The sequence below is a fragment of the Sinocyclocheilus anshuiensis genome, unplaced genomic scaffold (genome assembly GCF_001515605.1).
Source record: "Sinocyclocheilus anshuiensis isolate Anshui unplaced genomic scaffold, SAMN03320099.WGS_v1.1 scaffold278, whole genome shotgun sequence".
Classification (NCBI taxonomy): Eukaryota; Metazoa; Chordata; class Actinopteri; order Cypriniformes; family Cyprinidae; genus Sinocyclocheilus; species Sinocyclocheilus anshuiensis.
In genome coordinates this window covers 1,877,784-1,904,300 of record NW_015546072.1, presented here as the reverse complement: position 1 = coordinate 1,904,300, position 26,517 = coordinate 1,877,784, and the positions used below count along the sequence as shown (strand labels likewise).

The window sequence follows — 26,517 nt, the reverse complement described above, 5'->3', positions numbered from 1 at the left end:
CCGCTCTTCTTCAGAGGGGGCTGGCCCTCAGAAGTCCTAGGCCTTAGGCGTCAGGACGTTTTAGACAAAGACTATCCAATGAGAATGATGGTCAGCAGAACCGCCTTCCACTAGAAGCCTTCGGCCTGGGAGCGCCACTCTGACTCTAGACTCTGCGGAGTATGAGAAGTGAAGCCCCCAGAATGAGGAGCTGGAACACGGAAGGTTGCTCCTGCCCAGCAGCCCCTGCTGACCACCTCAACCACCTCGGAGGAAGAGAGGTAAACACGTGCTCTCACTCGAGAAATTTTTATCCCAAGAGCCCCTGTATATCTAACTTCTCATAGTCAGATAAATACTTCATTTTATTCCTCAGAATTAAATGCAGCCAAACAACCAGACGAGTAAACAGTCTGGTGTGATAAGATTCATATTAAAAACCGAAAATGATGTAATGCACGCGTTGCCTAGGCAGCGCGCGAGCCGATCAGTCACACAAACAATATCAATCTCCTCAGAGAACGATAACTGCAGCAGCGAGTTCTCACTCAGAGGGGGAAGAAACCACAGCGTGGGCTTCCGAGCCTCGAGAGTGAGCTCTAGATCTAGGGAACGCGGGTGGAGATAGGGAGAGCTCGTCTCCAACCCGTCCGCCAGATCATGTGCTCCCTCGAGAGCTGACTCTGCGTGTTTCGCTCCCAAGCAGACAACACACAAACTGTGTGTCCCCACTCGAATATAGCGCGGGAAAGGAGGAACACACAGCCCGAACGCTGCCTGCTCTCGCCCAAATGCTTCTCTTGACTGAAGCTTTGACATAATGGAGCTTATAAGTGGACAAACAACCCTGATTACACATGTGATTCAGAGCGTGGTCACTCTGAAGGCGTTCCCATAGCGTTTCGACACAGCTCGAGTTCCAGAAGGGGAACTTTCTATCACTGCTGTTCCATAAGCGCCACCTGCTGGCAGAGAGTGAATTTGCATTTTCATTCAGCCCATCTGCTGTTTGTTTCCTGTTTTATTTAGTGTAATTTCACAAAGCTAAGGTCAGACCATTCTGTTTTTGCTTTACATTTTGAAATTATACAGTCTACCTGCTCATATTATAATTAGAGATGCACCAATTGACCGGCCAGTGATCGGAATAGGCTGATTTTTCACATGACCGGCCCGGAACGGTGACCGGCCGTTCTGTCTCACGTCTTGCCGATTCCGAGCCGATCTTTTTATTGCCAGCGGCGCCGGCAATGACGTCACAGCCACGCGGACACTCACAGTCGCGTGTAAACATGTCGTTTTGCGTGAGAATGATTATAATTTTAATTGCATTCAGTGTAAACGGCGACTGATAATGTATTTATGTCGTGCCAGATGAGGCTTGCACTGCCTGAGTGAGTGTGTGAGAGAGACAGCACACACAAAGTAGCCTAACTCAGAAATTTATAGATGCATACTGCGGTAGAAAAAAAAAAAAATTTACAAAATATGATTTAGGTAAGCAACATTATACGGCCATGATGTTTCCCCGAATATCAATATCAACACGATTTTTTCATGCAATCTGATTCATATAAAGGCACAGTCAGGGACAAACTGTGATAAACTGTGAGAGAACCACCAGAATCCTGAAAAAAATTACGTGATACATATTTTTGGTCTAACCGCCCAGCACTAATATTATATAATGACATATTAATGATTCAGATATTTATTTCATATAATTGATTATTCTGTCAGAATATAGACCTACAATTAAATGAACATTAATGGAGAAACCTTTCCTTGTCCTCAGAAAGGTGTAGTTACAGCATCTACCAGCAGGGCCAAGCTACCCATGCTAACCAACTAAACTGAGCCAAACCCCAGTTGCCGAGGGGTGGAATGTTTGGGAAAATGTATTTTTTTTTTGCTATTTAATTTTGTGATATTAGATTTAAAGGCAGTTTGTTATAACAACGACAGGATCTTATATATATTTTTTAATTTACAAGTTCAATTTCAGTTGGACTAATGCTGCCAATAGGCTTGCCGCGATAGACGGTGCTGACGGTGATACCGGTGTTAAGCCGAAGCGCCCACGATAACAATATTGTGCATATTCATTACCGTGATATATCGCATCACCGAATACCGGCTAGGCTTGCCGCGATATACGGTGTTGACGGTGATACCGGTGTTAAGCCGCAACACCGGTTACGTCACTTGCCCACCGGGTCACCGACCCCCACCGTCGTTTAGATTTTTTTATAGTAATAAAAATAATTTAGTTCAGTAAAAGAACAGACACTACAATTAAAAACTGAACGCGGCTGCTCAATGCAGCATTCCGAACGACAGTCGCATCACAGATCAGATTTCGTTTATCCAGTGAGGAGAGTGAGTCGAGCTGACTGACAAGAAGAGTGGGGTGAGACAGACAAGACGATCGCGGATGATTTAGTTTCCAAACGAAATGCAAAAGCACCTGTTTGGCAATATTTTGGATTTTGAAAAGCCCGTTGACTTTTGCCGTTTATCTGATTTTGGAAGTTTTTTTAAAACATTCGTTTCTTATTTAATTGGTTCCACATTGTTTGCTGATTTTTACTTTATTTAAACTTTGTGTCATTTATTTATTTTATTTGACATTCGTTTTGCTGCCGTGCCTCCAAGCTTTCTTATTCGTTTTGCTAATAAATGTTCTAGGTTTCTTATTTATTTGGTTATATATTATACATGTTTACTTATTTCCAGTTTTGTATACCTATTTAAACTTTATGTAAGTTATTTGTTATTTTATATTAGGCATAGCCTGCCCTATAGCATGGTGTATTTTTATTTATTTTGTTAATAAAAGTTCTATGTTTTATATATACGCTAAAGTGAGTTTGACATTGTATTTTGTTGTTGCATTCAAGCAATTGACGCCGAACTGCCCCTATTTGAAAGTGAAAGTAAAATGCGCACGCCGCTTTTACAAGCTATTTAAAAGCGAAGGAAAGCGAGGAAAAGAGGGAACGCCCCCGCGGTGATACCGGTATTACTGGTGTTGTCACACGTCGATTAACCGGTGGGAAAATTTCCTCACCATCACAACCCTAGCTGCCAACATACTTTACAACTTCAAATCCAACAGACTTAAAATAAATTCGCAGACAAGTCTAGAAATGTAACCTGCTCTTGGGCTTCTGCGATACATCTCTCAGATCAGGTCCTTAAAAATTCACACATTGTGATCATTCATGTGAACAAGCCTGTGATTTCAAGGCTCAGTTTCCTAACTGTTGGCAAATCAGGGCTAAACTGCTGGAGAATCAGGGATAAAATTGTGTAGTGTAAAAGCAGCATAAAATGTTTAGTCCAACTGAAATTGTACTCATCCAGTTTTTGCTAAGTCTGACCTAGGCTACAACTGGTCTGTGTTCAGTAGTTGCTCTGAAGGAAAGTGTAGGTGACGTGTATTTAATCCTTCAAATATCTGATGATGCATTGTGTCATGAATACGTGTACAGACCGATGAAGAATGTAAATGCGTAATGTACAGTAAATGTGCTTAAAAGGATAGATCACCCAAAAATGAAAATCCTGTTGTTTACTCACCCCCATTTCATTCCAAACCTGGAAGACCTTCGTTCATCTTGAGAACACATTAAGATATTTTTGATTACATTTTTGAGAGCTTTCTGACCCTCCATAAAGAGCAATGCAACTGAAATGTTGCCAGGACCAAAAACATAGTAAGGACATCACTAAAATAGTCCATGTGACATCAATGGTCCAACTGTAATTTTACAAAGCTAAGAGAATAATTTTTGTGTGCAAAGAAAAAAATAGTGACTTCAACCATTCTTTTCCTGTCCTTACCATCCTCTGCCATTATGGAGAGTACTATGATGCACATCACGTATACGCTGGGCTTTGTTTACGATCAGGGGAATGCATGCGCATGCTTTGAATTATGGTTGAACCACTGATGTCACATGGACTATTTTAATGATGTCCTTACTGTGTTTCTATGTGAACGTGGTAGTACCCTTGCTGTCTATGGAGGGTCAAAAATATCTCAGATTTCATCAAAAATATCTTAATTTGTGAAGATGAATGAAGGTCTTACGGGTTTGGAACGGCATGAGGGCGTGTAATTGATAATAGAATTTTCATTTTGGGTAAACAAACCCTTTAAAAACACAAATTAAAATATTTTTAATGAAACCTGAGAGGTTTCTGTCCTGCCATTAAAAGTCCAGGTAACCAAGATCCAAAAAGGTTGTAAAGGTGTCGTAAAATGAATCCATATGAGTTGAGTGGTTTACTTCAAGTCCCATGATGAGATATGATTGCTTTATATGATGAACAGGCCTTTATGACCTTTTTTAGAAGTTTTGTCACATGGACTTTCAATGGAGGGACAGAAACCTCTCAGGTTTTATTAAAAATATCCTCATTAGTGTTTCAAAAGTTAACCAAAGTCCTATGGGATTGGAAGGAGTATATGGTGCCCGAATTTGTATTTTTTTAGGTGAACTGTCCCTTAAAGTGCAACTTTGTAAGCAAGATTCTACTACAAAAATAAAACAGTGAAAACAACAGCAGTGATGATGCTACATAACACAAACTGCAGAGCATCAACAGAACATGGTACAGCTCATACTCACATCAGCCCCCAGAGATGGCTGCAGGTCAGATTCTGCTGTAGGACTCAGGTCCTGCCTCATTACCCAGATGGGTTCTTTGGGCTCGTCTGGCGTGTAGGGCGAACGGACCGTCCTTGTCTTCACCTCCTCTATTGCCTCTTTGATGTCCTTAATAGCCAGTGAGATTGCATCTCTCTTCTCACTACTGCTCTTTACAACTGGAGCTGGCTCTTCTGAGGGACTTCTAAGGGACTGTTCTACACCCTCTCTTTCGCCCATTGGCTCATTGGGTTTGATTTCGTCCATCTGACCATGGGACTCTGACTCAGGCCACTCTTCTTCTTCATTCTCATCCTTGTCTAGGCCCATGGCGACACGCTCCAGGCTCTGTGAGCTCAGACTCTCCTTCACCTCTGCCACGATCTGGTCAATGTCCTCATCCTGTTCGCAGCTGTCAGCACGGGGGTACGGGGCAAACTCTGCTTCTTTTTCGGGACTATCCGACTCTCCGTCGGATCGCTCGTCGTAGTGGTGTAGCCTGGACCCAACAGCCTCCTGTTGCTGGTAGAGGTCACGTTCGAAGAGCCTGAACTCTGCCCTGCGTTGTTGCGGAGTCTGTCCCTCGGCTTTGGTCGAAGGGGCATCCGTGATTTCCTCATAAACGTGCTCCTGAAGGGTGTATTCAGTGTAGGGCTCAGAGTACGGCTCATCTTCTGTTGCTCCACCTTCATGGGCCTCTTCTGCTCCGGTGGGACTGCTGTACATGGGTTGAGTGTAAACATAATTGGAGTAGTTGGGGTTTAGCGTCTCTGCATCATGGGGCCTCTCAGCATTTGGCAGGGGCTCTCGAGGTAGCGGTGGTGGCTGAGGTGGGTATTGGGGTTGGAGGTAAGCTGGACCACCGTGCTGTTGCTCTGACTCTGCGCTCTCTGTGTACTCCTCCGATTCCGGGCGAAGCGGGATACCGTATGTGCTTTCGTCTTCAGGCTCTGCTTCCAGGACCATGACTGCATCCCCCTCTGCCCGGTCTGTGTGGTTGTGGAAGCCGCTCTCGGTGCTGGCGGATCGGGCCAAAGCACTGCCGCCGTCGCCCTCGTCTTCCTCAGCTTCCTCCGGCTCTCTACTGGGCGGCATGGCTTGTGTAGCCGAGACGAGATGCTGTTGATGTTCCAGCCTGTGCTGCTCAGCTCTCTCTGCATCTCTCTGCTGCCTCTCCCGCTGTCGCTGTCTCTGTTGCTGAGCCCGGATGCGGGCCTCGTTGTCTCCCTGTCTGCGGTAGCGTGTCACTGCAGGTCTCGGTATGGGCTGCTGAATGGGTTGCTGCTCAGTGTCACCTTCGTCCGCAGTTCTCCTCGCGGCACGCGTGCGGTTCGTCCCTCCGTTAGATCCCTCGTACCTGCGGTAGTGTGGGGCCCCCTGCTGGTGGGACTGGTAGTGGTTATTCTCCGTACCATGGTTGCTGTGGTGGTTGCGGGGTCGACCGGAGCGGGAGCTGACATCTCCATTGTCGTGGCGTCTACGGTGGGATGAGGGGGGCTGTTGGCCCTCGGGGCCCCGGCGCTCCAAGTCTGCCTCAGCCGCCTCTCTCAACTCCTGGCCATGCGGCGCCTCCTGGTGGCTCATGATTGGAATTAGGGAAGGTCTACACACAGAGCATTACTTCTCCCAGTAGGACTCTGCTCAAGCACCACCTGTAGAAAAACAAACAAAAACCAGATATATACCTTGAAACAGTAACAACTCGGTGAGCAAGATCATTGAAGCAGTCCATTAAAGGTGCACTCAGGTATTACATAGTTTTACGTAAACTAGTATTACATAGTTTTTTTCCTCAGGTATTACATACAAAGAAATGAATAGTACTCTTGGAAAATATGTTTTTATTTAAAATAAATACATAATTTTTTAATTTGCAAAACCGGTTTAATTTTTCACACAGGTTTTACAAAAGCATTAAAAATGGGACAATAAAATTTTTAAAGAATTTTTAATATGGAAATTTAAACAAAATCATAAAAAGGTACTTCTTACGGTACTTGTTAAACTATTTAAAACAGCATTTTACTTGATCTTGACATAATGTGCTTTCTGCCTGTATGAAGGTGTACAGAATTAATGAGATACCACAAGAAATTATATACTCTTATATACTACAGTCACATCAGATGCCTAACACAAAATGTCATTAAGTATCATAATATGCTTGGGGCACTTGTCTGGGCTTCATTAGATTCTATAATGTTTTCCAATGTGAATTAAAACTAGTTCACCTCCAATCAAATTTCTGAACAATCACCAGGGGAAAAATACATCAACTTTGTTGTAGCTGATGTTTTATTCATAGTGACATTTACTATGCTACCACATATCAAATACCTCTGTACTGTAGTTGATGTACAAAGATATGAGAATATTCACACATACACCAATCAGTGAAATGCTCCTACATTCAGTCAAATTAAATGAAATGAAGGCAATTATGCATGGTAGCAAAAGTATTTACGTATTTCTACCTGCCTTTACTTTGAGCTCACAATGTATCCACACACAACAGCTAGAAATGCAAAGAGCTGTACAAAACCCCCAAGCCTCCACTTTCATACCTCTTATAACTCCTATCAACATCAGCTATGAGTTGGTAAGCACCACAAACTAAGCTGAATAAGATAACACAATCAATTTAATAACAGAACTCACATTCAAACTCTTGTCAAGCTATCTGACTGCTCATGTTTTCACATTAACACTTGTCTGAATGAGCTCCTTAGGGTATTCATGTACATTCGGTACAAGTGAAAGACAGCACTATTATCTAGACTAGACTACATGTGACCTACTTATACAAACCGTGCCAGAGTAGGGTACAGTGACACATTGTTGTGAACAAAAGAGGAGGTTCTCAAAAATAGGGATGGGCAGGATGGTCAACTAGTTGACAAACGACTAGCTGATTAGACAAGTTGAAATTTATATAAATTTAGTCAAATGTATTTAAATAAATTGTTCTGATATTTTAGTGGTAGTGCTCTAACAAGGATGATTTCAAGGAATTTTTCAGTTCAATACCAAAGCTCAACTGACACAAATATATTTGTGACACAACATTGCTTACCACAAAAAATGGTAACACTTTAGATTAGAGAACACTATTCACTATTTTCAAAATATTACTAGCATATTGACTGTTTATTAGTACTGATAAAGTGCATAATAGAATCAGAATTAGCTTTATTGCCAGGTATGTTTACACATACGAGGAATTTGTTTTCGTGACAGAAGCTTCCACAGTGCAACAGAATGACAGTGACAGAACAAAAACACAGATAAAAAATTAAAAATAAAAAATAAAAAAAAAAGAATACAAATAAATAAACAAAATAAAATAAAATAAAATATAGAACAAGTAAATAAGAAATGCATTATACAAATTGACAATTGTATGTACAGGTATATTACAATAGACAGTTTTGTAAGTACAGGTATATTATGTGCAAATTCGAAATGTAAACTAAGTATGTGTATTAGATAAATAAGTATGTAAGTGTATAAATAGTGTTGTGTGTTCCACAATTATTGTCAAGTGTTCATAAGATGGTTGCCTGAGGGAAGAAACTGTTCCTGTGCCTGGCCGTTCTGGTACACAGTGCTCTGTAGCGCTGACCAGACGGCAACAGTTCAAAGAGGGAGTGTGCTGGATATGAGGGGTCCAGAGTGATTTTGCCAGCCTTTTTGCTCACTCTGGATAAATACAGTTTTTGGAAAGTAAGGAGGGTTGTACCAATGATTCGCTCAGCAGTCCGGACTATCCGACGTAAGAGTGATATGCATCCTTTATTGTGGTGTAACAGTGATCCAATATATTACTGTCTCTGATGGGACATGTAACATGCTGTCTGTATTTTGGCAGTTCAAGGGAGAGATTTGCTTTATTAAAGTCCCCGAGAATGATTCAAACAGAGTCCGGGTGTTGTTGCTCTGTCTCTGTGATCTGATCAGCGAGTTTCTGTAAAGCCAGGCTCACGTGCGCTTGCGGTGGTATGTACTAGACACTTATGAGAATGAACGAGCAAAACTCCCGTGGCGAGTAGAAAGGCTTACAGTTAATGAAGAGCACTTCTAGAATAAGAATTCTAGAATTCTGCATAAACATGTTCTAGATCCCTTAACTATACCCAATACCTAAACATTACTACTACAAACAACTACATTACCATCAATAAGCAGCAAATTAGGAGTTTAGTGAGGGGAAACTCTTAGTTAATAGTGAATATGTGTTCCCTATGGAAGCCTGTTTCCGACACTGAATTAAAAAAAAAGAAAAAAAAAGGTCATTTCAACTTTTCATCTCACAATTTGACTTTATTTTATTTTTTAGGTTACGGTATAAGGTAATCTTGTTTATAAACCCTGATTACAACAGAAGTGAATAGGGCCCATTTTTGGAGGATTTAAAAGCAGAAATATGAAGCTTATAATTTTATATAAGCACATTCATTATAGAGCTGTAAAGTTTTTTTTTTTTTTTTTGCATTTTAAGCATTACTTTGTAATGCAACAAAATTGTAAAATTTGAATTGTACACAGAAAAGGTTAATAAGTGATTTTTCACACTAAAATCATGGGACAAGTGGAAAATAATTTATCTGGTAGCCTAATTAACATCATAATGTCACAAATGTTGACTGAGCTTAACTTGGTACTGAACCAGGCATATTTCTTTCAGAGAAAAATTTGTACACACACACAATGACAGCCACTCGTACACTTGCACAGCTTTGTCCAAATGTTTTCACTAAATACCAAACTTTTGACATTTTTGGAGCATTATGATGGGTGACATTTTGCAGCAGACTTTCATCTGGAATTAGACAACGCTTGAGATGACCTAGAACGAAGAGCAGTGTCTCTAAACCGATGAGGTGAGTGGTGATAGAAACATATGGCCTACTGAAACATGAGTCACCACTGCAAACGTGACATCTGTTTCCATGCATGACGGTGTATGGCATGTTGTTAGAGATATCACATCAGAAAGAAGTCATGGTGCTTGTGTTCCTGTGAGGTGTGATCAAAAGTGACGGTGCGCATACCAAACCCATCAGAAGGCAGCAGTAATTGGTGTAGACGTGAGAAGGTGCTGGAATGCCAAAGGAAATGAAATGACAGTGAGCTCCCCTCCCTCCTGTCTCTAGTTCAAAACATGTACAAAATCCTGAGGGCAACCACCTTGATGATCTGAGTCAGAGGCCAAAAAAACATCCATACACACAAAGACAGGTGCACAGAAGCACCCACACAACAATTTTGCTTCTCTCATAAATATATCTTGTTTTTTACAGGAAAATAATGATAAATACTGTTACAGAAAACAATGTTTTAATATATTTTTTAAATGACTTATGTTCTATGAAATGATTTCACAGTGATTTGCTTCTGAAGTAAATGTACATTGTTTTAAAGATGTTTTTATTTATTTTTGTATTTTATTATATTTTGATTGATTTATTTTCCATCCATCCATCCATCCATCCATCTATCTATCTTATCTGTCTGTCTGTCTATCTACCTACCTACCTACCTACCTACCTATTGTTATTTATTTTTACTGGGAAACCAGGCATAACATCTTTTCAGAATGTACCAATTTGCCAAATGTTTTGAGAAAAATCTTTTGTAGTGAATTAAATTAATTTAAAATATATTCTTTGAAATAGTTTTTCACATTATAAAGATGTGTATTTATTGATTGATTGATTGATTAATTAATTAATTAATTAATTTATTTTTATTGGAAAACCAGGCATAATACCTTTTCAGAACAACAATTTGCCAATGGTTTGAGAAAAATATCTAATTTAATCAATAAATTACATTTAAAACAAATTCTAAAATTATTTTTAAAGTCATTTGCTTCTGACATTGTAAATGTCTAAACATATTTTACTGGAAAACCAGTCATAGATACTGTTTTAGAAAATGATAATTTGCCAATGAGGTTAGAAAAATGCACGTATAATTTTTAGTTAATTTAGTTACATGCAGTCACGTACACAATTTTGCTTCTCAAGTAAGTGTATGTTGTTTCAAGGATGTTTCAACTTTTTTAACAGGAAAACAAGACACAAATACTGCTTGGGAAGGTTATTTTTGGTAGCACACAGAGGAAGCAGCAGCTCCGGTTGCTGTGGTAAATCCCCCTCCCCAGCCTGATTAGGATGGTGTGTTCAAAGACTGCAGAAAAATGTCTTGACTGTGAAAACTTCCAACTCCTCTCCTCTCTGACTCACCCAGAATCCTTCCTGGAGATACCCCAACAAGAGAGAAAGAGAGAGATTCTTGGCATGGGTGAGTCAGGCAAATCAATCAACATTGGACTGACAGACCTAACAATGTGATCCCAGAGGGATGATTGTTTACCATTATTGATTTTGCACACACAACATCTCAGAGAGTCACAGGGTAACTCTTTCCTCTCCAGCAGTCCAGAACATCACCTTGGAATATGCAAGCATACTGTGACTTCCATAAACCATAAATTTTTAAAGGCTCAGTGAAAACTAAACTGGACTTTTGTGGATTCAGTCCATGTCTGTTAGCAGTCTGCGCACTACCAGCAGGGACTAACTGGATCATAATAACTAGCTTTGTTTTTGATAAGTTCCACTAAAATTTCTTGTTTCAATATAAGAAAAAATAGGAAATAAAAATAGTGTTTGTCAAACTATTTCAGTGTGATGTGTAGCAGCAACAACTTCCGGTTATCAAGCAAAGACCATATGTCCTATTTTTCTGTATGTGTCCTGGCCAGGATTTCTAAATTGCCTAAAATGTCTGGGGTTTCTACAGTCCTCATACATTATATTTGACTGTAGATCAGTAGATCCCACCTTCTTGCACTTCCACAATTGATCGGTTATGTACAATGCCTGCACGCTATTGGTCAAACTTCTTTTCAGTCATTACCTTCAGCCAAAACCCAGATGAAACTTAAAAATCCCGGCCAAGACATATCCAGGAGAAATAAAACTTATGGTCAGCCTATAGCTTATAGATCAGCAAAGACAAAAAATAATAGATACCTGGTTTGTATTACAACAAAAGCGCCAATGAATGAACAAGCTGTGAAAAATAGCTTCAGGCTCTACAACCATCTACCAGTTCCTATATGTTGAAGAAAGAGAAAATGTCAACATATCTCCACCAAAGAACAAACATACAGAGCTTTAGACGTGTACTTGGCAAAACCCCTAGATATTATGCAAATTAGTTTTTGAAAATAACCCTGAGAAAGTAATATCAGCTGTACGTGCAGCGTGGGCTGAAATCAGCATGACTGTGAAAGCTCACCTGAGCTACAAAAAGACAAGGAGAAGGAGAAGACGGCCTAAACACGTGCCTCTCTCTCTCACACACACACACACACACACACACACACACATGTAAGGTCCTCACACATGTAGTCTTCAGTAGACTACAGGTTTAATCAGAGGGTGTTCACAGCTCTCTCTCCCACACAGTTCCCAGCGGAGGTCTCACTCAGTGGCTTACCCACAAGGACAAATCAGCATGCAGTCTCTACTCCTGCTCTCAGAAAGCACAATGAGAGGAGACGATGAACCGTGGGTTGAGATTTGAGAAAAATTAATAAATGTCATTGTTTTGAATACCAGTAAACCATCTAAACATCCTTAAAAGAAGGGAAATTGAGCAGAACACAAATATCTGAGAGGCTAAATTGCATAATATATTAAAGTCACTATGAAATTGACAATTCTTAATTTTATGGAGTACTGTAGATTTATTATAAAAGATTTATCTGTGCACATTTTTACATTTATTACAAATTCATGTTGTCTCTTAATCTTTAATTAAAAACATTTTGGTAACACTTTAGTATAGGGACCAATTCTCACTATTAACTAGTTGCTTATTAGCATGCCTATTAATAACATATTGGCTGTTTATTAGTACTTACAAAGCACATATTCTGCATGAACATATTCTAAATCCCTAATCCTACCCAATACCTAAACTTAACCACCTTACTAACTATTAATAAGCAGAAAATTAGAAGTTTATTGAGGCAAATGTCGTAGTTAATGGTTTGTTAATAGTGAGAATTGGACCCTAAAATAAAGTCTGACCAACATTTTCAAACATCCAATGATCCAACGATACAATCAATTCCTAATGGACAAAATTTGTTGCACTCCACATTTTTTTCAATCGTGAAGCAGTTTCAGTTAGACACGCATCACAAACAGGGAAGAAAATTCACAATTTCTGTTTCATGCCGACTATAGAGTCTATTTTCAGAGAATGCATTTTTAGGTGCATTCCGATTGACAGGATCCCTACGTGTTCACTGCTCCCTACTCCATAAGCAAGGGATATCTGCTGAAGTGGACTTTGCTGAGAATAATCACTCATTTGGAACGCCCTGGAACGTCATCAAAGAAAGGCAACAACGGGGTCATGATATAACATAAATAAATATTTCAATTTATTCTACTTTCAAATTTAAATACATATAAAATACATATACAATAGTATATCTAATAAATATTGTCAAAATGTATATATTTATTATTATATAATGGACTATTAACAGATTGTAGTGGTCCCATCTTTCCCAGGCGCAGCCTCATAGTAAGCACCTCTGAGGTAGGCTAAATAAAGTAAAAAACAAAAAACAAAAACAGAGCCTTAGCTGCTGCTTCTCAGTTTTACTTAGTTTCACCTATTCATACAAAACAATATGCAAATGTAACATTCATTGCCATAATAACCATTCATAAATATTCTAGTTTGTAAGTTTGTAGTATAATAACAAAATTTATGAATACCCAAACGCATACGCGAACCCCTCCTTTACAGAGCCTTTAAAATATTATTTTAATGGCTCTGCGCCATCGTTAGTTCTGACGCGGTGTGCAATGACAGTTGGGTGATTTTCCCTCTCCACTTCCTGTGCAGTGATGCATGTTCCCTTATTCCCTATGCCGTTTGCAGTGCCCTTTGAACTGAGCATATTCGCTCCGTTTGGATTGGAATCTCACTTAAGATGGACGAATACCCTGTGAAGTCTACTTCGCAGTCCACTTACGGTCGAATGGAACGCACCTTTTGTCTTGTTGCATTGGCAGAATTTTCACTCCACTTGTTTTGAAGGGATCACTTGGTAGAAAATGTTCCAAACTGGTTTTGTTCTATAGAACACAAATGAAGTAATTTTGAAAAATATTAATATTAAACATGCAGTGAATATAGACGGGAACTAGGGCTTCTCAAGCTTCTCAGGCTCACAACAGTCACCCAATAAGACTCATGAAATGTTGCATGTCGTCTGAAGCCGTATAATAGCTTTGTGAGACCTATTTTTTTTCAATTGTTTAAAACATCTTATGATATAAAGTTTTACTGTTTCAATGTATCTTGTTTTAAGTATATTTAAATTTTAGTAAAACAAGACAAAGATACTGATTAAGTACAGGAGAAAACATGTTTTATGTGTAACAATACTGCAGCATGTGTGTTTTTCCCTCAATGCTATCTCTGTGCAACAAACCAGGAGGTGGAAACTGATGAGTTAAGACCTTTACCACCCTCAGAACCGAAAAGATTTATGGTTACTGACCTATCTGCGGGTGGTTAGCCAAACTCAGCAGACACGCTCACTCATCCACACCCACAGCGGAGTGGAGCCGCTCCTGTCTGTAAAGCTGGCAGGGAGTGTGGGTCAGGCAGCCTGTGAATAAAGACACACTGCTGTTTGGCTGCAAACAAACACTGCAATTCATTAGAGCCCGCGGTCCTGCGGTGGAAAGGGCAGGGAATGAACCATTGCCTCAAGATCACCGACGGGACAAACCTGCTTATAGACAAATCCTGCTATCAAACCTGGTCAAAACTGGATAAAGACACTGGCTGCGTCCATAACAGAGGGCAGATACCTTGCTGCCCAGCCCTTTTTTGAATTAATGCACATTTTAAGTAAAAATATTTAAAAAATCTTATCAACCCCACATTTTACAGTAGTGTACGTTAATATGATACAATATATAATTTAATAATATACTTTAATTCATAATTATATATATATAATTATAAAAGTAAATTAATTATGAAGTTAAAAATGATAAAGTCATAAATTATAAATTAAATTTTGTTAGAATTTTCTTTCTTTTTTTCAAACACTCTGGCACATGCCATTTCTGTTCTTTCAACTGCCAAACTGTGTGTACAGAGTTGATGTGATATCACAGGCAGCAATGACTACACCTATTCTATGGGAGGCGTCATAGACAAGATTGGATTTGGATGTTCTAGGCAGCACTGTATCTCAGACATCACAGTGAGTCACAGCAGCTGAAGTCTCCTCTATAGAAACAATGACAGTGACTCAAACAGCAGCTCAATGACATCAGTCAAAACAGTCTGAGTGGCTCCTCAAGGCTGGAAGTGAATTAGCAATGTAATTCAAACCAACACAAAACAAGAGTGACTCTGGATCAGCATATTGCATTATCATACACACAATGAGCTCAAGTCAACTCCAACCCAAAATGAACTGTCCACCAGTTTTTTTCTGATGTAGGAGTCTCTTCCAAATGCCTGATTACACACATGCATCCAGTAAAAAACAAAAATACACAAACAGACAGCATGGTGAGTTTGAGCGAATCGTTCCTATAACAGGACTACCACTACCACCGAGAGAGAGAGATGCACAATAGCCTTTCTAAGTGCTCCTGTCAATGGCAGACTGTGTTTGGGTGGAACGTGCTATTAAGCATCAAACAAAACCATTAAAACCAGTCAAACTTCACCCACTAGTTTGCTGATTCAGGCTTATTAAAGCACACTACACTGGACACACTGACAGATGGTGTCACACTATGACAGATAGCAAGCTCAGCTGAATCTACAATGCTGTGTATTTACTATGCCAAGTGAATAAGAACAGAACCCACTGTAATATCACTCTGACTTCCCATGAAGCTACAAGAGGCCATTGAAAACGTCACATCATTATTTGTGATATATGTTAATAAACAGCTATGTTAGTCAACTGTGCTTTATTCCACCCTGATTTACCAGGAAATGTACTAAGGAAACTGGTTTCAGATTGATTTCAAAGGCAGCATAGTATCACATCTGATGAAAAATTCAAGCTTTTGAGGCAACCATATTAACATTTAATGATTAGAATGTTTATTTTTTGGTACAATGTTGAAAAAAATACAACATTTATAAACGAATCTGCTCTGACAGATGCCGTTTTTTATTCTCCTAACAACAGCTGAATTGCATGTAAAGAATTGTCGGTTAGCATGTGTAGGATTGTAGTGAATTGTTTATTATTCCCTCAAGGAAGCTCTATTAAAATGACGTGGTTCTCCTTCATTTCAAACAGTGTCTTGGGAAGCTTTGAGAAAAGACGTAAATGAAGACACATTAGCATACTTTTCTAATTTGGCCAATCAATGGTATGGATCTAACCCTCCTCCCACCCACTCACATCTGCCTTCAGCAAATCAAATCTGACCTCTGACTCACTGTAACTGGATCAGCCAATAAAAACCCTCATAGCAACTGAAATAATGATATTTGTCAGAATAATGAGGAACGATATTACAGTCACTCAGTAGGTCAAGGACATTCACTCTAGCCATGACGATTCCTATGGAACTGCTGCAAAATTTAGACTAACAACAGTATTTAAAATAAAGTAAAAAATAAATAAAATAAAATAATCCTTACGATTCCTTATTATTTGATTTACTGGCTACACAAGTGACTGGAGGAAGTGAATTATAAGGAGCGTGAAGAAAATTACTTGTGGCATGCATTGCTAATTATTTTAACTTTTGGTGAGCTACATGGTAAAACCCTGTAAATCCAGCCTTCATTATAAAATTAGTCACTAGCAAAATATAGCCTTCAGGACATATGGGCTTGAAATCAGTACTGTTATCTTCTTTCAACAGGACCTACCGCAAGACTGGAAGTGATTTTTAAAAATCTTCCTCCAGCCTGACTGCTGATCCATCAGATGTAAACCAAGGCAAACAAACTCTTAGATGATGTAACATTAGCAGATCAACTGACATGCAAAAGGAAGATTACAGTACCTGTGAGAAAGAGCGGAACTAATGAAAACATCACACTTACCAGTGCAGATTTGCATGTGTAGCTGAATTTCACAATACTAATCCAACATAGAGGTTAAAATAGTTTCTGCTGCTTTTTCATAGTCTCTCCTTGTCCACTTAATACAGTGGAATCTCAGATGACTCCAGTTATCTAATTTTCAATGTCAAACCTCAGACTTCACCAAACAGTCTTTACAGAAACGAAAGTTATTCACATATTTCCTATCTAAAAAAAACATTCTGGGATCATTTATCACCTTCATGTCATTACAAACCGTATGACTTTCTTCTGTGGAACACAAAAGGAGATATTTTGAAGAATGTGCTACTCGCTAATTTCCAAACAATTCCAATGAATGAAGACAAGAGCTTTCAAGCTTCAAAAAGGAAGCAAATCACCATTAAAAAGTATCTTGAAAACAGTCCAAACCACTTCTTGTTCTGAATCCATAAAACGACTTTGTATGAGAAACAGAACGAAATTTGAGTATTCACAGATAATTGTTTCAGAAGACTTAGAATATATTTTAAAAATGAATTGTTTGTGTTTTACTTAAAAAGGAAAAAAGAGGATGAGAAAATGATGACAGAATTTTCATTTTTGGGTGAACCTTTTAAACAAGTTCACTTTTTATATTGAATGAAGAAAGAAAGAAATAAAGAACCATAATTCAAAAAATCAAGCCTGCAAAGAACTCTACATACAGTAATCAAAGTTAAATCAAGAACGTGCCCTTCTTAAAATGTTCATTTCCCACTTGAGAATTCAGGAAATGTTTCACAGTGGGGAAAAACAAACAAACAAATAAAGGAATTAATCACTCAATCAATGACACAAAGCAAGCGGTAAAAAGCTACTGGATTTCCCCATGAGAGCTGATGTAAGGGTTTTTGTTTAGTGACAACACCCCCATTATGACAATGGTGTGGTCGGTCTCTACTGCTTCTTCCTCTTCCCACTATTTATATCACACAATGCACAGCTGTTGCAATGGCAACAAATATTACCCGACCTTTTGCGCTTGAAGCAGAATGAAAATCAAAAGGATTGCCTGAGGATAAGAGTCAAATCCAGCTGCAATCTGATAGAGCAGATTAATTTAAGATTGCAAGATATACTTAAATAAGAAACAGTTTAAAAGCATGTCTGTGCTGAAATCAGTCATAGGCTCTTTAACAGCTGCATTTAATACGGTCATTGCAGTTTAAACCCTTTACCTTTTACAAAATTAATATGTCTGTATTGGAATTTAAGAATGTATTTTTTTATAAAAGGTGTAAACAGACATTCACCAATATGCTTTAGACAAGAACAGATGCTTAAACTTAAGAATTATAACCTAATTGTTGCAATTAGAACAACACATAGAGCAACATAGAATTGGTAATACTTTTATAGGTCATGTTATTCAGGAACTGGCTTTTGTTAGCTAAAGAGAACTGGAACAAACAGAGTGGAAAGTGATATTGGGTGCATAAGAAACCCCTACCTGAAATGATTTCCAATTCAAACAAGAAAACATGTTTTTTTTGTTTTTTTTACATTTTGGACAATGACCCATTACATGCTTTTGGGAATAGACCCACATGACCTCACAATGGTGGACAGAGGGAGAAATGAAAGTGAATGCCATCCTAACCATCACTCCACAGTACAAGAAAACACGTTAGATTAAGAGTGACATTTTGTCCTGACGAGAGAGGAAATGAAAGTCTGGTGTTTAAGGACAGATTTCACTCAGTCAGTGAAGGAGAAAGTCATGCTCTGTTTCAAAACCAAGTGAGATGCCTAAGGAAACGCCACTTTAAGGCATCATATGTGCACTCCAGACCCAACGGTTGATCCAGATTTAATTATGCCTCTTCCTAAGACACTTCGTTTTAGCCAAATTATAAGGCAGGATCGCTTGTGTCTTACATCAATGTTCAATTTTTTTGGTGTGATTAAAAATGAAATATTTTACACAATTTATGTGTGCTCTTTATTTTTAGGATGGAACCAAACAAAATGGAATTGATTTTTGAACCACTTTTTGACATTCTGATGACATTATAATAATACCAATTGTGCAATTTTATCTACAGTATAGACTGAATATATATAAAAAAAACCTACTTGTATGATAAAACAATACAAAACTGTTAATTCTTACTAAGTTTTGTAATCTTTAAGTTTTGTAATGTTGATTATAAATAAATCAATGTTATAATTAAAATATTATATAAAGTATTCTTTAAAATAATTGTGTGACCTGAAATGTTTCATCCAGTTTGTGTGTGCTTTGTATTTTTATGCGCATTAGAGCATCATGTCGTTAGCTAGGCAACATGCTAACTCAATTTCAATATTGAAATCAATTGCAAGTCAAGTCTTCCGTGCTATTTGAGAGCTTTTTGCATGGAGAGCCCATGTTACTGCTGCCCATGGTCATCATTCCTGTACAAGAGAAGAAATCGTTGAATAAAGTAATTTGTTTTGATTTTCTTTGCGCATAAAAAGTATTCTTGTAGCTTCATAAAATTAAGGTTGAACCACTGATGTCACATGGACTATTTTAACGATGTCCTTACTAACTTTCTGGGCCTTGAACGTGGTAGTTGCATTGCTGTCTATGGAGGGTCAGAAAGCTCTCAGATTTTATCCAAAATATCTTACTTTGTGTTCTGAAGAAGAGCAAAGATCTTACAGGTTTGGAACAACATGAGGGTGAGTAATTAATGACAGAATTTTCTTTTTGTTTTTTTTGTGTGACAGATGTTAGACGGCATCTGTCTGCATACAGAGCTTTCTAGAAAAGATCTATAAGAGGTTAATCTACAAACTGAGAGGACAAGATACTGAAACCTTCTTTTTCTTAATAGTTCTCACTCAGTGACACTGAGTCTCTTCAGTCCATCTGTTCACTTTGCATTTTTAGCTCTCGAGTTTGAGTACGCTTTGAGTGAGATATGAAAACATCCAAAGAGTGTGAGATAGAAAGAGCAACACAGAGACTGAGATATTGGATCTTTGTCAGATATATGACAAAATGAGACAGGCACTCACCTCCCAGGCTCATCTATCTTCTGTGGGTGAAGCAGTGCCAGTACCAGGGTAAAGAGGGATGTCGAGGTAGATGGGTTAGGGGCCTTGAGGTTGTTAGGGTCAGAGCTCAGGATCAGGATGCTGAGGATGGAGGAAAGACATTTCAATGCAGATAAAGAGAAATATGTTAAATACTATAAATGTATTATTTTACTTTACTAGTGAAAATATCTGGATACATTTTATAGAGAAAAAATTGCCAATAGCAAATTGCTAAATATTTTCTTTGCTTTAGACATAAATGTAACACATTTTTGGCATACACCTAACAAAAAAAAATTCTAACCACAGTTCAAGAGCTGTAGTTCCAACCACGTTGATGCAAATGTTAGTTTGAACTACTACTGCATGTTTTCAGAAATCACCTAATCATTGAACTATGATGGTAATAACGGACTTGCGACCATAGTTGGATAACAATGCTTTTAGCCCCAACCAAAAGAGTCCAGCCCCAAGTTATATTCTGTTCTCTAGATACGAGTTGGGTCAGTCTATGTGATTTTATCATCTGCTGGGTGGAAGTCTGATCTTTTAGAAAAGCTGTAGCATATCTCTGCTCAACACACTACAATTTGAGCTATCATTCATGTCTGCAGTACAAACGGTGCAGGAATGTAATATTTAGGGATGGGTTAAGAGTTATAAAAACCTGAGCACTAGCAAATGAAGCTTGCTTTAGCCCGACACTTAAAGCACTTAATATAGCAAAGAAAATTTGCACTGCATCCTCCGTTATTAATGATGCATAAGGTGGTCACAAAGTAAAACTGAAAAACACTTTAAAGGGGTCATACGATGTTGCTAAAAAGAACATTATTTTGTATATTTGGTGTAATTAAATGTGTTTATGCGGTTTAAGGTTAAAAAACACATTATTTTCCACATACTGTACATTATTGTTTCTCCTCTATGCCCCGCCTTTCTGAAACGCATCGATTTTTACAAAGCTCATCGGTCTGAAAAGCGAGGTGTGCTCTGATTGGCCAGCTATCCAGTGCGTTGTGATTGGCTGAATACCTCAAGCGTGTGATGGAAATGTTACGCCCCTTACCATATTGTGATGCCCTGTCCGGCCGGAGTGACGAGACAAAAGTCTACTCTACCAGGACCAGGAAACAGTCCTCCATAAAATGCGCTGGACACATTTGAATATTTGGGTTGAACTGTTCTGGAACAGTTTTGTAAATACAATTTAACCACTGATTTCTAGTCGTGTCCTCTTTTGGAAGGCCAAACAAAGTAGTTTTGCTTTCACAACGAAACACATGGCGGCCTAGAGTGAGCGGAGGCGGGCGGGTTTGAGAACTGCACAGCTGGCGGAGTCGACGAAGGAGTGTCCGGCAGGCTTGCGGCAACCACATGTGACGACCCCGGGCTAGACTCCGCTTCGTCCACGGTGAAAGCCGATCCGGCGATCCACAGCGCGAAGTTGATGTATTTCCTCAGCGACCAGCACGAATCAGCTCCAGGCATGACGAAGCGGATATTATCCTCTTTTGGATAATAGGCCAAAGTAGTTTCGCTTTCACAACGAAACACACAGCGCCTTCACGACAACAACACAAGACCGTGCTACACAATTACTCAAACTAGAGACCTGTGTAATTCTGCTGCAGTAAAACTGTGAACGGAGTACAGATACTGAACACATCAATTAAAACAAACATGTTTTTTTTTTTTTTCTAATGCCACCAGGATGCATTGACTAGTCAAATAGTTTTACTGCAGCAGAATTACACAGGTCTCTAGTTTAACTTCCAGTTACTAATTCTTTGTTTTTCAACATGCACAATCAAAATTCTTTAAACAAAAGTTCAAAAATCATCTTACTGTCAAGAGCGGCTCAACAGTGTTTAGTGTCCAGCAGCAGCAGCAGCAGCAGCGAGAGTGCAGTCAGCACAGCTGAAGAGTTCCACGTTCAAATGCCCGCAATAGGCTAAAGCTTGCTGCAAAGCACCGGCAAAAGTAATTACCATGAATGTGTCAGGGGGAAATAGTAAGGAGATTTTTGAATTATTTACTAATAAACTAGTGATTCTGAGTCTGTGTCGCAAAGATGAAGATGACGATCCTGACTTGCCATCTCCTCATTAGACGCGCGTGCCTTTAGAGAGAAATGCATCTTTACGGATTATGATTATAATGAAAGAGTTTTTATTTTCGATTTGTTTTATTTCGTTAAGTAGTAATTTAAAGCTTTCTATAGATATATTTATCATGTCTGTGCGGCATGTATTCGCTGAGTTTCAGTTCATTTTTGTGAAGCGCTCCTGTTCAAGACCGAGATGGCAGAAAGCACATCATGTTTGTTTTCTTTATTTTATAAAAGCACAACGTTTTGTTGATATTGTGAGTGCACACAAATAAAAGTATACCCTTTACAGTTCCGAATGATGTATTACTCATACCTTTATGAGCAAAAATGACAGCATATTTTAAGTTGTTTCCACTGAAAAAAATGCAAGTGATCGCGCTGGTGCCTCCATGTCCTGAAGCGCGCTTTAGCCTCCACTCTCCGCACAAACGATTGGATACAGCGCACATTTATCTAGGTTTAAACATTGTTATATGCATGAACTGTTTTATATCTATAGATTTTATTTTAGGCAAGTCGCGATGATCGAGCCGCTTGGTCGTTACTTTCAAAAACAAAAACTTATATTTAACGAACAAAAAAATGCTCCAAACATTTTTCTAAATTAACTTAATAAAAAAAATAAACGAAATATAATCACTTTGCCATTACATACAAAGCTGAACTATTTTAATAGCTGAAACAGTAGTATAAGCTGTTTTGGGAGAAGGGGTAAAAAAAGACGGGCTCGGGTCGTGCTCGGGCTGGTAATTCTGATAAGCTGTCGGACACGGGCCGGGCTAGGTAGGGCCTGAGTGTCTCGGGCTAGGGCCTAAATTTGAATACTATCAATACTAGAAGCCAATCTATATGATGATATTATTAACAGTAATATAATAATTATTTAAGCATATTATGTTTTTTGTTGCAGTTCAACAGTATTTTGTAAAAAAAGTTTAAATAAAAAAAAAATGTTTCTGCATAACGGTTGTTGGGACACTTAAATAACTTAATCTGTATGTTATTTTTCTTTAGGTGACCAGTTACATGAAAACTTTGCTCTATAAATACTGACCACAAAAACACTACACAAATACTGCTAATTCTGTTGTTATTTTTTTTTACTGTGGGGTCATGTAGGGGGTAAAAACTCATTACTTGTAAATGTAAAGTCATGAGACATCGTCACTGAGGCTTTGAGAAGCCACTTCACCCCAGGCTGCTCTGGGGGTTTGTCCCTGTAACAAGAGCACTGGAAGTCACTTTGAATTAAAGCATCTCATAAATGACAACTTACTGGTTAAGTGAACACAATAAAACATGTGAAAGATATTCTGACTAGACTAGAGTCAACTATATTATTCAGGCAGATTTCAACTAAACAGTGTTAACAGTGGCTTAACAGTGTTTCACAGGATAACAGGATTTGTTGTTGTACTCTCATTTTAAAAATCCTGTAATAGGCTATTTATGGCAGGTTCCACCGTGACAGCTTGCCCCGAAACTGGAGTCTGTGGTCTCAAAATTTGCTCAATGACCTGTATATTTTGTATAATAGAGTGCTGAAAGGATGACATTTTTGTCAGCCAAAAGTCAGAAACAGGTTTTCATTTTAGCACATCTCGTTCCACTGTCCTGAAGTCAATGGGTATTTAAATAGGTTTTTGGTTAAATGCACAAGATATTTTTTTGTTTTATTCTACAACATAAAATACATCAGTAATACCCCATTGTGATTTTTTAAACCTTTAACTTATCTTAAAAAAGCGGGTTGCTAACAAGTGGCTAAATGAGAGTACAGAGGTCTTCGGGGGCATTAAACGTCTCCGAACAGGTAAACTCATCTACTCACTAGTTTGCTTTTATAGTCTGTTTATAATTGAGCTCTTGCAAACTATTCTAACTCAAACTTTCAGGGAAAATATCTGTAGATAAACCCACCCTCTGGCATAATTTGACAACCAGTCATACATATGCACCCTTCTCATGCTAAAAAACATTCCCATCCAGCCCTTCGGATACTGAACGTTACACACACATTCATCCAGCATACAGTGCTTCTTCTAGGCTACTGCCAGTATCTAGGCCACAGGCTCCATCATATCTGTCCTTAGCTGACAGTGGCAGTTAAATTTGTGTTATGTGAAAGCCTCTCCCAGGCCTTTTTCATTCAGTTAACAGCACTCCTACCCAATGCGTGCGTGTGAGTGATGGACACATTTCTGCTCCCTTTCACTATCTGTTCATGTCCAGCACTGTGATTTTGGGAATTGTGCCCTGTCACTTCACACAGCCACCAGGCCATCTTGCTTCCAGAGAAAAAAATCTTCCTAAAGATAATATGACACATGCAGGATGGAAACTGTTTTCTCCTCATTCTATCTACTGAACAAGACAGCGGTAATTGAATAAAGGGGGCTCCATCCCACATGTGCTCGTGATAAAAAGCTACTGTCGATGTATATAAATGCAACTATTTGTAATGAGCTGTGATTTGGGAGAGCTGGTGTTTTTGCTAGGAGCACCATCACCTTTCCAACTTGTGAAAAGACTATTTCCATTGTCCTGAGCTTTTGATCCACAAGATCATCATCTAGAATCATCTAAGATCATCATCAACTACTACTACTACTACTACTAACACACACACACACACACACACACACACACACACACACACATTCTGTTTCTTTGGTTTAATATGCATGTTTAACATGGTAACACATTTAACAGACACTAAAAAAAACAACAGTTCAACAAAAAACACTGGAAGTAAAGTCACTGAATGGAGCTAGAATTATTTTCTAGCAATATTTTTAAATAATGAATACAAAAATTATTAGACAGGGTATACTCTATGAATTAGTCTAACATACTAACAAAGGTCTGATTTAAGAAGTACATTAATCTGGCCAAAATCTCCAACTTAGATAGCAAGACTATTCTATTAAAAGAGATTCTGGGAATGTCCTTTTACTGTTTTCAATGTAAATTAAATGATAATTCAGTTTTTAAAAATCATACATTAGACAGTATTTTGCAATAAATTTAAGGCAATGTTAAACCATTTAAAATTTTTCACTGTACATGGTATGGTAACTTACAGTTAACCATTTGACAGGTTTTTACTTAAGCATTTTTACAGTCTTTTTCTGTAAAAATTACAAATATTTTTTACAGTGTATTTGTACAGTGTAGCTGTTACTGAGTCCATAATTCACAATAAAACTTCCTCCAGAGAAGAATCCCTCCCCTGTTCTCCTACATCAAAATCCATTGACATATTTGTTCAGAACTGTTTTGGACTGTTTTTTATTAGTAAACGGTGCTTGATTTGTGCATATTTCTTTCCTCATTCAGATGAGACAAATTTTTCACTCGATAGAGGACTCAAATTTATGCTGGAAAAAATGCTTTGAAGTTAAAAATGTCTTGATTCATTTATTACAAACATGTAGCTTTTCACGTTACGAGACGTTAATTGATATACTCGTATGGATTACTTGTGAATTATAATGATGTTTTTATCAGCTTTTTGGACTCTTCATTCTGACGGCACTGCAGAGGATCCATTGGTGAGAAAGTGATGTAAAGCTACATTTTTCATTTGTTCCGATAAAGAAACAAACTCATCTACATCTGAGTACATTTTTTAAGCAAATGTTCATTTTTGGGTGAAATATAATGATATATATTGTTTGTTAGTTGTAAAATACTGTATACTGGCTCCAATATGTCATCCTGTATTAACGTCTAAAAGTACTGACTATTTACAGACATAATTCAGAACATACATTTCTGGTCATTAATGTTCAGTTTACCTGCTAAGTAAACACATCTTTGTTTCCAGGTGCACTGAAAGAAAAAAAATGCATGTCCTTATTTCCGCAAGTGGAGAAAGCCAATCAGATTATAGCAGATCAATAAAGTACTATCCAGTTTAGTGTGAAAATGCATCAGATGGTCAGTGAAAGCACTGTGTGGGCGGTCCGTGGGCATGGCTTCTCAGACTCAAACTATCTATGAATAGATCTTTCAGTAGGCAGAGAAAGAAAGTCAGACCGTCTTTTCTCTTGCTTGTTCAACCGTATCAAATTGTCTAACATGAGAGGAGGAGCACACGCTATCTTTAACCATATTCAACAATATCTAGAAGGGCCTTTGCCATTTCTTCCATTTTCTATCCCTGCTCTTCCCAACAACACAAGCAGACAGAAACTGATGCCTGTATATCTCTTTAAGACAAGCCCGCATACAGTCTGCATTATCTTGTTGGCTTTCTGGGGCTTAATGCGACAGAGTAGCTTTGCTGAACTCCAGATCAACCTGATTATGTCACTTTTGTGAGATTATGTGCAATTAGTCTCTAACAGTATCATCGGATGATGTTAAAGGAACAGTTCTAAATGAAAATATCTTCTTTTGTGTTAAACAGAAGAAAAACTCATACAGGTTTGGAATGACAGGAGGGTGAAAAAATAATGACAGAATTTTTATGTTTTGGTGAACTATCCCTTTAGGAATGCACAAAATAAACGGAAGAACAATTGAAATTCCCTTGCATAATGCATATAATGCATTAGGTTGATGACCTAAACATGGCGGCGC

The 26,517-nt window shown here is 38.4% G+C and overlaps 1 protein-coding gene and 1 long non-coding RNA gene across 5 annotated transcripts in view; one reads left to right on the top strand and one right to left on the bottom strand.

Moving 5' to 3' along the window:
• apba1a (amyloid beta (A4) precursor protein-binding, family A, member 1a) overlaps positions 1 to 26,517 on the bottom strand; it is a 59,778-nt gene that overhangs the window by 16,543 nt on the left and 16,718 nt on the right. For 2 of the 4 annotated variants that reach the window (XM_016501086.1, XM_016501089.1), the window contains exons 2-5: positions 19,797 to 19,916; positions 14,233 to 14,343; positions 13,719 to 13,804; positions 4,617 to 6,286 (exon numbers count right to left, since the gene is read on the bottom strand). In XM_016501086.1, the coding sequence (XP_016356572.1) occupies positions 4,617 to 6,218 (1,602 nt within the window). In that variant the 5' untranslated portion in view covers positions 6,219 to 6,286; positions 13,719 to 13,804; positions 14,233 to 14,343; positions 19,797 to 19,916. The remainder of the gene's footprint in view (positions 1 to 4,616; positions 6,287 to 13,718; positions 13,805 to 14,232; positions 14,344 to 19,796; positions 19,917 to 26,517) is intronic. The other 2 variants (XM_016501087.1, XM_016501088.1) reach the window with 2 other exon arrangements.
• Positions 25,506 to 26,517, top strand: part of LOC107699741 (uncharacterized) — a 26,385-nt gene continuing 25,373 nt past the window's right edge. The window contains exon 1 of the long non-coding RNA XR_001635493.1: positions 25,506 to 25,518. This is a non-coding gene — a long non-coding RNA (uncharacterized LOC107699741). The remainder of the gene's footprint in view (positions 25,519 to 26,517) is intronic.